The 15728-nt window shown below is 34.1% G+C and overlaps 1 protein-coding gene across 1 annotated transcript; it reads left to right on the forward strand.

The window, feature by feature from the left end:
* Positions 1–8205: 8205 nt before the first annotated feature.
* On the forward strand, positions 8206–8703 carry LOC109016136. The gene has a single exon (XM_018998588.1). It carries the CDS (start codon positions 8206–8208, stop codon positions 8701–8703), a length of 498 nt encoding a protein of 165 aa, XP_018854133.1.
* The last annotated feature ends 7025 nt before the right edge of the window (positions 8704–15728 follow it).

Below are 15728 nucleotides of genomic sequence, written 5' to 3' on the forward strand. Positions count from 1 at the left end.
AATCTGAAATATATAAAGCATCTTTAGCTAGATTATGGGCAATAGAATTACCCTCCCTATTTACATGACCGACTATATATGTTTTCAACTTTACCATTGTAGCTTAAGTATCATTAATGATTATCCCAAAGTAGCTTCCATTTTGATTCTTTAGATTGAGTGCATTGACCACTGTTTTGGAGTCTCCTTCGAGTACGACCTTCCTCATACCCAATTCTATTCCAAAGTGTACTGTTATCCATGCTGCTATGGCCTCTGCTAGATTAGAATCAGGTATTAAGTCTTGTTTTTTCCTCAAAGTTGCCAAAAAGTTACCAATTTCATCTCTTATTGCTACCCATATTCCTATTTTACAATTTTTTTTTTTATCAATAGCCACATCCCAGTTAAATTTACAAAAATCTTGAGGTACACATTCCCATAAAATTGTCCTGTCTAAAACCAAGATTTTGCCAAAATTTTCAAATCTCTAAAACTAAGACCTCCTATATCTTTAGATTTCCCCATCTGAGACCAACTCATCCAATTAAACATTTTTTCTTGCCTGACCCCACTAGAACCCTCTCATCATACAATTTAATTGCCTCAATAAGGATTTTGGAAGTTTAAAAACTCTCATTGAGCATAATCTCTCTCCCTACTTGTGATAAGAATTTGTGCTTCCAATTGCTCATTTTACTACTTACTTTGTCTAGTATCTTGAATTCTTTGCTTCTTGATTTGCCTACCAAAGCTGGAAAGCCTAGGTATTTCTCCTGTGAGTTTGTTACTCAAATCCCTGCCATACGAGTTAAGTAATTCTTGGTAGAAGTGCTAGTATTGTTACTGAAAAAGAGAGAGGACTTGTCTTTGTTCATTTTTTGGCCTGATGTTTCCTCATATTGACTAACAATCTCTATCATTTTCCTCCATTCCAACTCTACTGCCTGGCAAAATAGCATACAATCATCTGCAAAAACAGATGATTGATATGCAGTTTCCCTTTAGCAATTGGAATCCCTGTGATCTGTCTAGCCATCTCTGCCTTATTAAGCATTTGAGTGAGTGCCTCTGAGCATAAAATAAAGAGATAGGGTGATAGTGGATCACCTTGTCTAACTCCACGAGATGGCTTAAAACTAGGTTGTGGAATGCCATTGATTAATAATGAATAAGAAACTGTTGAAATACATCTTGAAATAAGATCAATCCATCTTCTGTTGAATCTCATCTTCTTCATTACAGTTTCAATGAAAGACCACTCCAATCTGTCGTAATTTTTAGTCATGTCCATCTTAAGAGCCATATACCCTTTGGAACCCTTCATTTTGGACTGCATTGAATGAATAACTTCATATGCAACTATAACACTGTCTGTTATCATCCTTTCTGGTATAAATGCAGTCTCAGTTGTTAAAATAATGCTTGGCAAAATGTTCTTCAATCTGTTTGATATTACTTTGGCCATAACCTTATACATCACATTACACAAACTTATAGGTCTGAATTTTGTTACAGTAGTGGGATTTTTTACCTTTGGGATTAACACTATAAAAGTCTCATTAATAGAGCTATCTCAATTGTTTGTGTTAAGAACTATAGTAACTGCCTCACAAATTTCCTTACCTATTATACTCTAATGTTGTTGAAAGAATCCAGCTGAAAACCCATTAGGACCTGGGGAACTCATAGGATTTATATTAAGAATTGCATCTTGAACCTCTGAAAATTCAAAATCTTTCAGTAGCATTTGGTTCATCTCTTCTGTGACCATCATTGGCATTGTCTCTACACACTGTTGTTGACCCTCTGGATTTGAAGTAGAAAATAGATTTGTGAAGAAATCTTGAAAAATCTGATTAATGACTTGTGAAGAAGTTTGAAGTTGCCCCTCTCCATCATAGATGTTGTTAATAGAATTAATTTTGCGCATTTGAGAAGCACACTTGTGAAAGTAACTTGTGTTTCTATCTCCCTCTTTAAGCCATCTTTGTTTGGACTTTTGTTTCCACTTCACTTCTTCTTGTTCCAATCTCCAATTAATTTGCCTTTGAATCTATTGGACTTCTTGAATATCAGCACCTATGTTTCTGGCTTGAAGTTGTAAAATATTTTCTTGTTGCACTTTGATTATCTCAGAGGATTCTTTCTCCTTGTTCTTACTCCATTTCAATAATTGTGTTTTACAATTGTTCATCTTGATTTTCAAACCTTCTAAGGATTTTGCATTTCTGTTGTGAACATGCCAAGTTGTTGATTTTATGTCCTTGCAATCAGTATTGATGCCCCAAATATATTCATATCTAAACAACCTTTCTTTCCTTCTTGCAGGTTGTGTCTGAGTGTTCATGACTGTTAAAATAGGATAGTGATCTGAAGAACTTGTTGCTATTGTTGTGACCTCTATTGATGGATACATAATAAGACAAGTGGTGTTTGCACATACTCTATCTAACCTCTCCTTGGTGAGTTCTAATCCTTCTCTATTGTTAGACTAGGTATGTTTGAGTCCATTATAACCCATGTCACTTAAGTCACAATCCTGTAAAACTTGCTTGAATCCTTGCATTTGAGCAAAAGGTCTTTGAGAGCCTCCCCATTTTTTATGTTGATACAGAATTTCGTTGAAATTTCCCATACACAACCATGGGCTATTGTCTTTAGGTTCTAAATACCTAAGCAACTGTCAACTTCCCTCTTTTTTTGCAGTTACCGAATGTCCATAAAACCCTGTGACAGTCCATATATTTTTTGAGTTTTGAGTCATTAACCTTAACAGAGATGTGAAACTTGGTATAAGTGAGAACCTCTATGGCCATAGCTAAATTCCACATCATTGCTAAACCTCCACTATTCCCTTTTACATTAACAATAAAACTTCTATCAAAACCAATGTTATTCTTGATTTGTTCAATCCTCTCTCTCGAACTTTTTGTTTCAATGAGGAAGAGGATATTTGGACTCTTTTGCTTCACTAAAAAATGAAACTCACGAACTGTTTGAGGGTTTCCAAACCCTCGACAGTTCCAAGTTATGCATTTCATTTGGATTGGTGGGACTGCTCAGCAGCCACTACCACTTGTTCCTGAGTTTGGCTCCTTCCAGGATTGAGCTCATCTTTCTGTTTTTTGTTGATCATTTGGAGATTCTAACTATTATTTGATGTTTTTTCCCTTTTTCTTCCTCTTATAATAACTCTACTAGTGTTATCAGTTTCCATCTCTTCTGTTGTTGAAACATTTAATGCTCTTGCTTTTCTCTTCCAACCCAAAGGTTTAGAAATTACCTACTCGTTCTGCACTGGATTATTTTTATACACATATGTATTACTCTTTGAGATGTTAGAACCTAGCAGGTTTTCTTTTGGTAACATATCTGTATTACTGAATTTTTCTTGAACTTCTTCTTGTATCTTTAATTCCTTATACCCTTCTTCTTGTTGACTTCTTATATGTTCTTCTATTAACTCATCTTGCCTTTGTTGCTCAAGATAGAATTTTTGTTTTCCTTCAAGTATTGCAGTCTTGTTATAACTTTCAGAGTGCTGGTCATGTGCATCTTCATCAAAAATCACATTCTATATTGCCTGATTTCCTGTAATATTGATTAAAGCCCCACTTCTTTGACCCTCTCCACTACCTGAGCCATTGTACTGACTTTTAAAACCTCTTCCCTCTATTCTTTTTTCTCCACTTCCCATTAAATTAAAGGTTGTGGCCCTAAACCATTTACCATATTGGATTTCAGAAGTATCTGCAAAATTAACCCTTGTTTTATAACCCCACATTGAAAGCAAAATAAAGGCAATCTTTCATATTTATACTCAATCCATCTTTGTTTGCCTTATACTCTAATTAATTTCCCACAAGGAATAGGCTTTGTAATATCCATATTGACTCTTATCCTGAGATATTCAAATTCCATCCTCATCCACATCCACAGTAAGCACTTTCCCAAGTGAGAAATCGATTTTCTCTCCTCCATCCACAGTCATGGCTGCAAGAGGGAGGCAAGCCATGTAGTTGAATCCAAAAAGGTTCTTGATTAAAATTCATCTCATTAGGAGGAGTACTTTTATCAAAAAGTTGTATGCATATAAGATGTTTATCAAAAGTCCATGGTCTACCATTAAGCACTCTTTTAATATCTACATCTTTTTGAAAGTCAACCAAGAATCTATGATGACCCACCTCATTGAACCAGACTGAACCATCAGGATTTCATACTTTGGTCACTGTTCCTTTAAAAGCTTCCTTGTTTAAGTTCTTGTCCATCAAAACAAGAAGAAGTAAGCATTTGTGAGCTCTGGCATAAGCACGATTAGTGTCTTCCATAGAAAAGTTCACATCTTCTTTCTCTATTTCTGTTAGTCTAAATCCTTCCCAAAGCTTTGTTAGTTCTTCTTCCATGGCTATCTGTTATAGTCTCTTGTTTTCAGCAGAAAACTTTTCAAAAACCCTACTCCACCGCCTAATCCTTCAAAGAAGGAAAAGGACACTCACCTTACCCAAAACGAAAAGGACCCCGTACACTCACCTTAATTTTCGAAAAGAAAATTAATACATTCTTTTTTAATATTTCAGTCTCGTGTTAGAAAGAAATCTACTCTTTTTATAAAAAAAAAAAATATTGTTTTTTAATTTTTATGCCTATTTTACCCTCACATTTATACTAAAATTACGGTTCAAACCACTGTTAATAGCCACATGATTTTGACTTTCCCTTTTTACCATTGAGGTCAATAGTCTAATGCTCTTCTATTTGAATTTAATGGTCAAGTGATTTATTCTGCCTGTGTGTGTTGTAGACTATTTTTTTTTTAAACTTCACTGATTCATTGATAAACTGTGCTAAAGTACAGGGTAAATACAACTTGGAGACTCCACCAATTCAACTATACATTCAGTCATTAATAAAGCATTTTTTTCCCAACTTATAAGCAACTAAATTGCCCTCTCTGTATACATGCCTAAAGTAACATGAATTGAACTGAAACATCAAACAATTTATTGTCTGAGATAATCATTCCAAAATATTTGTTATGTTGATGCCTCTGTTGATTTGCCTTAACCACCAACTATGAGTCACCTTCCATTATAACATTCGACATACCCAGTTCAAGGCCAAAAATGAATGCTTGAAAAGTAGCCATTGCTTCTGCTATTAGAGGGTCTGGTATGGAAGTCTGCTTCTTTCTCATTGTTGCCATAAAGTTCCCTTGGTCATCTCTAATAGCCACTCATATTCCTATTTTACACAGTTTTGAGTCAACATCCACATCCCAATTAATCTTACAAAATCCTTAAGGAGGACAATCCCAATTAAGCCTTCTTATATTGGCAGATATGTTGATGTTGAGGTCTCTAGAATTTGCAACATCTAAGTCATTCTTCATTTGATTAACTCTATTTATCACCTGCTTTGGTTCAATTAAAATGTTCCTAAAAGCCAGCTCATTCCTCCTCCACCATAAATTCCAAAAGGTCAAAGAGAGCTCCACCATTTCTTTCTTGTCAAGCTTCTGAAACATTTCATGCAAGATATTTTTTAAACTTCCTTTTAAAAGTTGACTTTTATGAATCTTCCTATAAATAACACCCAATACATCAGATGCTGATACACAATCCTACAAAATATGTTCAATTGTCTATGGTTCTTGAAAGCACATTGGACATGTCGAGTATTTCAAAATTTTCTTTTTACACAGATTAACTTTAGTAGGCAAAATATTTCTACAACATTTCCACAAAAAGTTCTTAGTAGCTGGCATAATTGGTAGGCTCCACAACTTGGTCCAATCTTCTATTAGAAATGTTTTGCATGAGGTTTCAGGTTGTTTCCTTGCTTGCATCTCCCCTTGCATATGATATGCACTCCTCACTGTGAATTCACCATGTGTAGTGCCTCTCCACATTAATTGATCTGGTTATCTGCAGTAACTAATGAGAATCTGAGTAATTAGATCAGCCTCTTTACTATTAAAGACATCTTTGCTTAATGAGACATTCCATTTCCTAATGTCATCATGTATGAGTGTATTCACAGTAGCTTCTCTTCACAACAAATTAATACCACTTTGAGACTTGAACAAAATATGTTAAAGGAGCCAAGGATCTGACAAGATTTTAACTGAACTTCCAGTACCTATTCTCCATATTAAGCCTTGTTGCAACAATTCCCTAGCTGATAAAATACTCCTCCACATAAATGAAGGACTACTTCCCATTTTTTCTCTAAAGAAATTTGAATTAGGAAAATATCTTGATTGCAACACTTTAGAGACCAGGGAATTAGGATATTTAAGGATCCTCCAACCTTGTTTTGCTAATAAAGTAAGGTTAAAGTTATCAAATTCTTGAAACCCAGGACCCATTTTCTTTGACTTTCCCATTTGAGACTAACTCATCCAACTTAGCTTTCTTTCCTGGTTGACTTGACCCCACCAGTACCCTGTCATTAGCATGTTGAGTTGTTTCAGCAATCCTTTAGGGAATTTAAAGACTCCCATTGCATATGTTGGGATGGCTTGAAGAACAGATTTTATCAACACTTCCCTTCATACGTATGATAGCAATTTGAATTGCCAATTGCTTAATTTAATTCTAACATTTTCTAGGATTTCTTTGAAGCCTTGATTTATTGATCTTCCTATCAGATTTGGAAGTCCTAGATATTTCTCACATGAGGTTGTAATTCTGACCCCTGCTACACAAGTAATACTATCCTTTGTTGCTCTTTATGTTCTTGCTGAAGAAAAGGGAAGATTTTTCTTTATTCAATCTTTGCTTTGAAGTTGATTCATAACTGCCTTAGAGGTGTAATAATTTACTCCATTCCATTGAAGAGGCCTTACAAAAAGTAAACAATCATCTGCATAAAACAGATGATTTAAATTCATTTGACCCCTGGCTAATGGAAGACCTATGATCAATCTATCTTTTGCAACCTTGTTGAGCATTTGACTTAAAGTTTCTGAACAAAGGATGAATAAATAGGGTGACAAAATGTCCCCTTGTCTAATACCTCGAGTTGAAATAATCTTAGATTGTGGAGTTCCATTGAGTAAAACTGAATAGGAAACAGTTGTTACACACTTCAAAATCAATTCTATCCATTTTCTTTGAAATCTCATTTTGTCCATCACCCTTTCAATAAAACTACATTCTAGCTTATCATAGACTTTACTCATATCCAACTTAAGTGTCATATATCCATGTTTTCCTTTTATTTTTTTCTGCATAGAGTGCAGCGCTTCAAAAGTAACAATAACATTGTTTGCTATAAGCCTTCATTGAACAAAAGTAGATTGAGTTGGAGATATGATGTGAGGCAAAATATTTTTCAATCTGTTAGCCAACATCTTTGCCATGATTTTGTATAAGACATTACACAAATTAATGGGTCGATACTGTGTCACGGCTTTAGGATCTTTTGATTTTGGTATTAAGACTAAGAAAGTCTCATTAATAACACTATCCCAACTATTTGTATTTAAAGCCAATGTAATAGTTTCACAGAGATCCGTACCTATTGAGTCCCAGTTCTGTTGAAAAAAACCAGCTGAGAAACCATGTCTCTGGAGAACTCATAGGATTCATGTTTAAGATAGCTTCCTGGACTTTTGCATACTCAAAATCTTTGGTCAGAATAGAGTTCATTTCTTCAGTAATCAAAGAAGGGACGGATGCCACACTTTCTTGTTGTCCCAATGGATGAGAAGTACTATACAAAAGAGAAAAATAGTCTTGAAAGGTCTGAGTAATGCCTTCTGAAGTAGTCTGATTAAAACCAGCTTCATCAATTATATTTTTTATAGAATTATTTTTCCTCATTTGAGAAGCACAATTGTGAAAATATCATGTGTTCCTGTCCCACTCTTTGAGCCATTTTTGTTCTGACCTTTGTTTCCATTTGACTTCCTCTCGCTCTATCCTGAGATTAGCAAGTTGCTAAATCTGTCTAATCTCTACCTGATCTGATCATGTGTTCATCTCTTTCAACTGTTTAATAAGACTTAACTTGTGTTCAATATCTTGAGTTCTTTCCCTCAAAAAATTATTCAAGACAACCGTAACTATTTTTACAGATGAATATTTGCAGTCTCCAAATGCCAATGATATTGCTTGATTGCTTGCTGTTGGTGAACAACAGACATTCCTAAGAATACTGGGAAGCATTAATTGCATGCATTAGAAGTGAAAAAATTGTCCCGTTGTCTGAAAATGTATGTACTCCGGCCACATCCGTGAACCAACTATTATTTTAGAAGCAGTTGCTTCATATGATATTTGGACATGGCATTCATTTTTTGGTATATCCGGTTCACATAATGATATTAAGGTGCTAGAGAAATATTTTATTTTCACGGAACTTGCCCAAAGGCGTGCTCCTCCAGTCAATTATACAATCAATGGCAACGACTACACTATGGGGTACTACCTTGCCGATGGTATTTATCCTAAGTGGTCAATGCTTGTGAAGATGATTCCATCACTCCAAGGGAATAAGAAGAAAAACTTTGCTGCAGTACAAGAATTCTCAAGAAAATATGTCAAACGTGCATTCAGGATACTTCAACAACGATTTGCCATCGTTCGTGGACCTTCCCGATTTTTCAAAGTCAAAGAGCTAATAAATATAATGAAAGCAAGTGTTATTCTACATAACACGATCATTGAAGACGAGCGTGATGATAGTCAAGGTCTAAACATGGAGTATGATTAAGTTGATGATCATATTCTAGATCTGTCAGGCAATCCAACAAGCGAATTTATTAACTTTATTTAGCTCCATCATGAAATTAGAGACAGCTTGACATATCATCAATTACAAGTAGATTTAATTAAACATAAATGACATATTTATTCCTAACACTAGAAGAGAAGGTTCTATTGGATTCTCTATTTTCTTATTAGTAGTAATATGTATTCTTGTTTCCACAATTTCCATTCCAAAAAACATATTTTCTTTAAGAACATATTGATTGTTATTGTAATATTTTCATTATCTGTAATGGTTTTTACATTTGTACTTTCTTACTATAATCAAGCAACATCTATCCATGTTAGACTTAAATTCATCTACCACATTTTTCTAGCTTCTCAATAAATACTTCGTAACGTACAAATTATAAAATACATTGTCTCCACACTTAAGCAAGTAATACTAATGTGCCAAGCAAGTTATACAAATATCCGAATACTTAATAAAAAATAAGAAAAAAATCAAATTCAATTGTCTGATGCATTGCGTCTCACCAATATCTCCCTTTGAAGTTGCTGGAAATATACTCGTTGAACTCCAGGCAACGTACTCACATCGAGCAACATTACTCGCTCATCTCTCTCTCCCACCGGGCGATTTCCAAGTTCTTTGCCTCTAACCTCAACCTCACGTTCTCTTGTCTACTTTTATTTCTCTCAATTTCTCGATCAAATGTCATTTTCTCGGATTTGAGTTGAAAAAATTCTTTCTCTTGAGCACGTGAATTCTCTAGGAGAGTATATTTATGCTTACCTAGCTCCACAAGCTCATCTGATGGCCTGCCTTCGGCTTTACGTTTTCCTTTCTCAGCTTTCATTCTCATTGGCCTATCCAATTGGATGACATCATTATTCACCAGATTCTCGGCCTCTGTACCACCAACTGAATCAATAGGTGAATCAGGTGCAACTGTTGAGGTACGTGTATATGTTAGGGACATCGTCGACCTTTGCTTCATCCCTTCCTTTGTGCAACGCTGAATCTATTTAGGTTGGTCCTTCAACAGTTGCTAGCAATGCTCGAACTGAAAGGATGTTTTCTCAAGCGATTGGTACATGACCTTCGCTTTGTCAAACTTCCAATTCAAGCATAAAATCAAATAATTAACTACCCATTAAAGATAAAGGAAACATAACGCATAAATATCATAATTAAGTGCTGGAAATAATAAAAAAGTGGATGCTTATACCTTGTCTTGCTCAGTCATGTCACCTTGATTCAACCCTTCCACTTGGGTGAGTTTAGCACAAAATTTGTTCGTTGCCTTTTGAATGGCAGACCATCGATGTATTAAGGATCCATCATTTCGCTCATTTATACTTTCTTTATACTCATTGAAGTATTGACTAACTTTTTCCTAAAGTTAGACGTGTTTTTGGTTTGTTCCCTATATGGCATCAACGCTACTATTCAACCATGTAGAGACAAGAAACTTGTCTTATTCGGGGGTGAAGTTTGCACCCCTGCCTGATTTTCTTTGAAAGGGAGGCTCTACTTGGGGTGGGGGTGGAGAGTCATCCAAAGTCACGGGGGATTGTTCACTTTGACCACCATAAATGAGGTCAATTTCAGGCTCTTGAGTCAGGAGGTTGGTGAAGAACATATTTCCATGATCTTGTGAATCCATCTCTAAAATATTTCCAACACAAAAGAATTGGTTCATATGTTGACAATTAAGAACAAATTTTGCAAGTGATTTTGGTAGTCGGCTCAGGAATCCTATGATAACATATGACTACACTTGGCACCCTCCCTAGCATGGCTACAACAATCGGTTGCCACTATTTATTGGTCATCTAGGTTACCATGCCATGGATGTGTGTGCCAAAGTGCCAAATGTCCCCACGATAATTTCTCATCGTCACAGCCGAGGGGTTAGAGGACTCAAATCCAATAGAAAACAATTTGCAAAATAGAAAATAAGAGCATTCTCATCTGCTCCCCTAAACACTTGTGTATTTTAAATGTGGCTCAGAATGGTTTACAAAATTTACATCATGTGTGAGACAGGAGCTCAACTAAGATAATGGCTGCAAAACCAAAAAACCCTATTGTCTTTTGCCAAAAAGATCACAAAATAATTGATGGTCATCCGGGTTTGGATTATTCTGCCATATCGATGGAGCCCCATTAAAAACACTTATCTCATAGCCCCCTCCCATTGAATCCTACATTCCATCATCATAGCCTTACACTAGACATGTAGCCCTGAAAAATAGGCCTAAATCAGTACCAAACAGCAAATGAATGCATACAAAGGCATTGGATAGAATTCAATATAACAGCAGCTTATTTAGGCCAAACTAGGTAATTGAAACCAATAACAAGTCAGTCCATGGTAACAAGACAAAAGATACCACCATTACAAATAATAATGATAATTAATGATACCACAAACAAACTGATAATAGTCCATCCCAAAGAAATAATTACAGCTCACAAATGTCATGATAATTAATAATGATGCACATAATGATCACAAGTCCATGGCCAAACAGCTCTAAATAGACCAATGATACCAACATTCTGCAAGAAGGTCCATGTTGAGAAAGCAGCAAGCTGCCTGTGATTGTTCACATTTTTCTAATTAATAATGATGCACAACTGAGCACAAGTCCATGGCATATTTTGATGCACAACTGATCACAAGTCCAAAAATATAATGATGCACAACTGAGCACAAGTCCAAAAAACACCATCTTTCTAATTCCACTTGGAAGATTTGAATTAATAGAATTAGAATCATTCAATCAATTTTGTAGGAAGGCTATGTATAGATTTACATGGGTTGAAAAATAATAGATCTTATAACACCCCGCCTAAAAAGCTCCTTAGGTCTTGACCTTAATAACCCTAATTCTAGTTAATTAGGAGTTGAACTATTATAGAATAAGAATAATTTTGGATATTTGAGTTGGCAAGATGACCGTATACTTTGGGTTTAGTAGAATTATTAGAAAATTCTAGTACAATATTGATTTTTGAGGAAAATGAAGATTTTTGGATTTGATTGGTTTAGTAGTATTATTTTGGAGAATTTTTAGTACTTAATTAATTTTGAGGAATGGTGCAAAGAGGTTAATGTCAGATTGACAAGTGGCATATTAGAAATTTTGCCACCTTATTGGGCTAAATAATTCGTGTAAAATTCTTTGATGGACTTAGGAACGCCCAAGAAATTGGTTTATTAAGGGCCCAAACTTTTTGGGTATAAAGGCTTAGGAGAGGCAATAAAACTTTAGGCCCTATTTGATGAACATAAGACTTTAGGGCCCTAATGCATTAAGGATGTGATGGGCTAAGGTTAAGATGTTAAAAAGCCTTAGGCTCAACTTGAGAAATATAAAGTTTTAAGCCTTTCTTAGAGGACATTAGAAAATAGGCCCAATGAAAATGACATAAGACCATTGGGCTTAACTTAGTAAGAGTAAAGGCATTAGGCCCAACTTGATGGATATTAGACCTTACTTGATATACATAAGACTTTAGGCCTCTAATTCTCTACGGATATAGTGGGCTAAGAATAGTTACCATAAGCCCTAGACTAATTTGAAAATTATAAGGATATAGGTCTTTCTTGTAGAACCTTAGAAGTTAAGTCCAAGGTATAGAAGGCTAAAGGCCTTTAGGCCAAACTTGGTGTAGAATGGATCCATGTCCCAATTAGGCCAAGTCAAACCTTTTAAAACTCATTTTGGTGGATCTTGAGGTTTCTTTTCAACCCTAAAAATCTGGAAATGAGGCTCCTCTCATTGAAGCTTAAGAGCCATAAGCCATGAACCCACACACTTGGCCATTTTAAGCCCACAAGGCCCAAATTCATGTTTGAGTTTATTTTAGTATTCAACTTGAAAGCCCAATACCTCAGCTCCAAGCTTGAGTCTTGAGAGCACTTCTCCCCCTTAGAGATCAAAAGAGTGAAACTAAGTGAGTTTGCAGCTCAAGAACAAACAATTTTCTCAAACATCACTTAGAAAAGAAATGTCTCAGACTACCAAATCAAATATGGAATTCCTTAAGCCAACATAGAAACTCTATAGAAGTGAATTAAAAAAATGCTCAAACAAACAATTAAATCAATGCCAACCACACTAATGAAAAAGAAAAGCAGATCGAGATGCATAACTCCAAGAAGTTGAAAAGATAACACATAGCATAATCCATGGTAGATTTTGAGGACATATCCAATCGAAATGCCAAACCCAAAAAAGCATTGTTGTAAGGATACGGGATCGCAAACATATTTCAGTGGCCAAAGTTAGATCCAAAGGTAAGGAAAAATTTAGAGGTGTAAATTTAAACCGAAAAATCAAAAAATCGGTCCGAACTGGTTGGCCCGATTTTGAACCGGTCCAATCTAGGACCCGTTCTTGTAACCGGAAAACCGGCGAAACCCGGTCCGGTCCCGGTTCCATGGTTTTCGGGATCGGACCGATCCTGTTGGGGAAAAAAATATAAAAATTAATAGTTTATATATATAAGTTTTATACAAAATATTATATATATATATAAGTTTTATATATAATATATATAATTATATATAATATATGAAATAATTTCATATTATAATTTATAAATTATAACGTAAAATGTTAATCTTAAATATGAATATTTGTAATTTGTTTGATCATATGTTATTAATATAATTATATATAAGATAATGTTATTATAATTTATAAAATAAAAGTTTAATCTTAAAGTTGCAAATTTAATTGATCATATACTTTAAACATAAAATATATATTTAAATTATTAATAACATTTTATTTATAGCTATACTAATATATAACTAATACTAATATATTATATATATCTAAATAATCACTATACTAAATAATCACATATAAAATAATGATATAGTAATACTAATATTAAATTACTATACTAATACTATCACTATAATACTATCAATAATATAGTTATAATAAATTAAACTCACTATAACAATTAACAAATACTAATATAAAAATTAACAAACTCATTAGAGCTATAGTTATACTATTAGTCTAATATAGACTATAGTTATACTTATATTATATAGCTATACTAATATATAACTAATACTAATATATAGCTATACTTATAGTATAATATTAATATTATTACATAGTCTAACTAATACTAATAGTCTAATATAGACTATAATTATAGTTATACTAATATAGTTATCCTAAATCACTATAACTAATACTAATATATAGCTATACTAATAGTCTAAAATTAATACTATTGTATAGTCTAATATATTATATAGCTATACTAATAGTAATATATAACTAATACTAATATATAGCTATATTAATAGTCTAATATTAAAACTATTATATAGTCTAATATATTAATAGCAATACCGATATATAAGTTTATAACTAATACTAATAGTCTAATATACATTATAGTTATAGTTATACTAATATATAACTAATACTAATCACTTTATCTAAATCACTATAGTCTATTAAATGTATTACAAATATATATAAATTATAATTATCAATTTCTCAAACTATAAAAAAAAAATTTAATTATCATTTAAAAAAAAAAAAAACCACATTGAAAATTTGAAACCAATAGGAAATGATGCCGTTTCCTCCCCATCTCCAAGACTCCATTGGACCGTTTCCTCTCGATTCTCATTTCTCGAATAAACCCTAAAGCAGTAAAGTGGCCTCACTCTCTTGTCTCAAGTCTCTTTACAAATAGTGCCCAGGCACTCTCTCTCAGACTCTCTGCCTCACTCTCTTGTCTCTCATCTCTCTGTCTCAGCCTCACTCTCCATCGCACATAACTTAGCCGCAGCCTACCAGTGCTACCATGCACAGACCATTGGCCTTACCTCACTCTCTTTGTCATCGATTCCTCACGGTAATTTATTTTTTTGTTTTTTAAATTACTTTGAAATTTAGTAGATGGTATTTGTGTTATTATGGTTTTTGAATCCGAAATTTAGGATTTTTGGGATTGTATTTGTGTTATTAGAGTTTTGTGATTGAGTTTGTGTTATTAGGGTTTTATGATTGGGTTTATAACTTTAAGAAAATGGGATAATTGCATCTGGTTTGCCTCGCATTTTCTGCTTCTCCAATAACAAAAATATTAAAGGTTTGGTTTTGGAATGGTGGCCAATGTGATCATTAATAAAACAACCCATAATTCATCATTATCTTGCTTAATTACGAAATACTGATTGGCAATGGCAACTTAATCCTTTAACTGATCAAGTGCTTACCCCATATATATATATATAGTAATTTGCATGCACCGACAAATGACATTTTTTGGGGTTAGAAGAGTATTGGAAATTAGAATCATAGCTAGTCAAGCAGGACATTTTTTTAGTAAATATTGATTTATATTTAGTAATTAAATAAATTGGTATCATGACGAAATATACATATATACGTGTTAGAATGGTTGTACTTGGTCTTTGACTCTTTGATACTGAATGAAGCAAAATATAGTAGTTGTATAAAACAGATTTTTTTAAGTCAGTTTTTTCTTCTTCTTTTTTTTTTTAATAAACAGATTTTTAATGACAAATTATCAAATTTACATTCTAAAAAAAGGGCACCGGACCGGACCAAAAATCGGTAAAACTGGAAGTACCGGTTTAGGAGGGTAACCGATGTGTCATCAGTTTTGAAAAATGCAAAACCAGTACATACTAGTTCGGCCCTAAATTTTGTCAAAAATCAAATCGGAAGGGACCGAACCGGTTACACCCTAGAAAAATTATATAGAACAATATGCATCAGATTCAGCCGTGGGAGATGGATTATGTGTAAAATCGTGCGCCGGAAAGTACAGAGTCCAGCCATAGGAGGGGGCTTCAGTGAGTAAAATCGTGCGAGAGATGAGTACAACTTACATATACTTAGGCCGATGAAGAGAAATTACCGTCAATGGTGGCAGTAGGTGCGATAGAGGGCAACTTCGAAGAGGGCAACCGAGAATGGAGAGAGAGGAACACGATGGACCAACAGCTC

The sequence above is a fragment of the Juglans regia genome, chromosome 13 (assembly GCF_001411555.2).
Source record: "Juglans regia cultivar Chandler chromosome 13, Walnut 2.0, whole genome shotgun sequence".
NCBI classification, from domain to species: domain Eukaryota; kingdom Viridiplantae; phylum Streptophyta; class Magnoliopsida; order Fagales; family Juglandaceae; genus Juglans; species Juglans regia.

What these genes read in the sequence shown, in the direction of transcription:
- LOC109016136 (XM_018998588.1), top strand. Translation starts at nt 8,206, where the DNA reads ATGTACTCCGGCCACATCCGTGAACCAACTATTATTTTAGAAGCAGTT.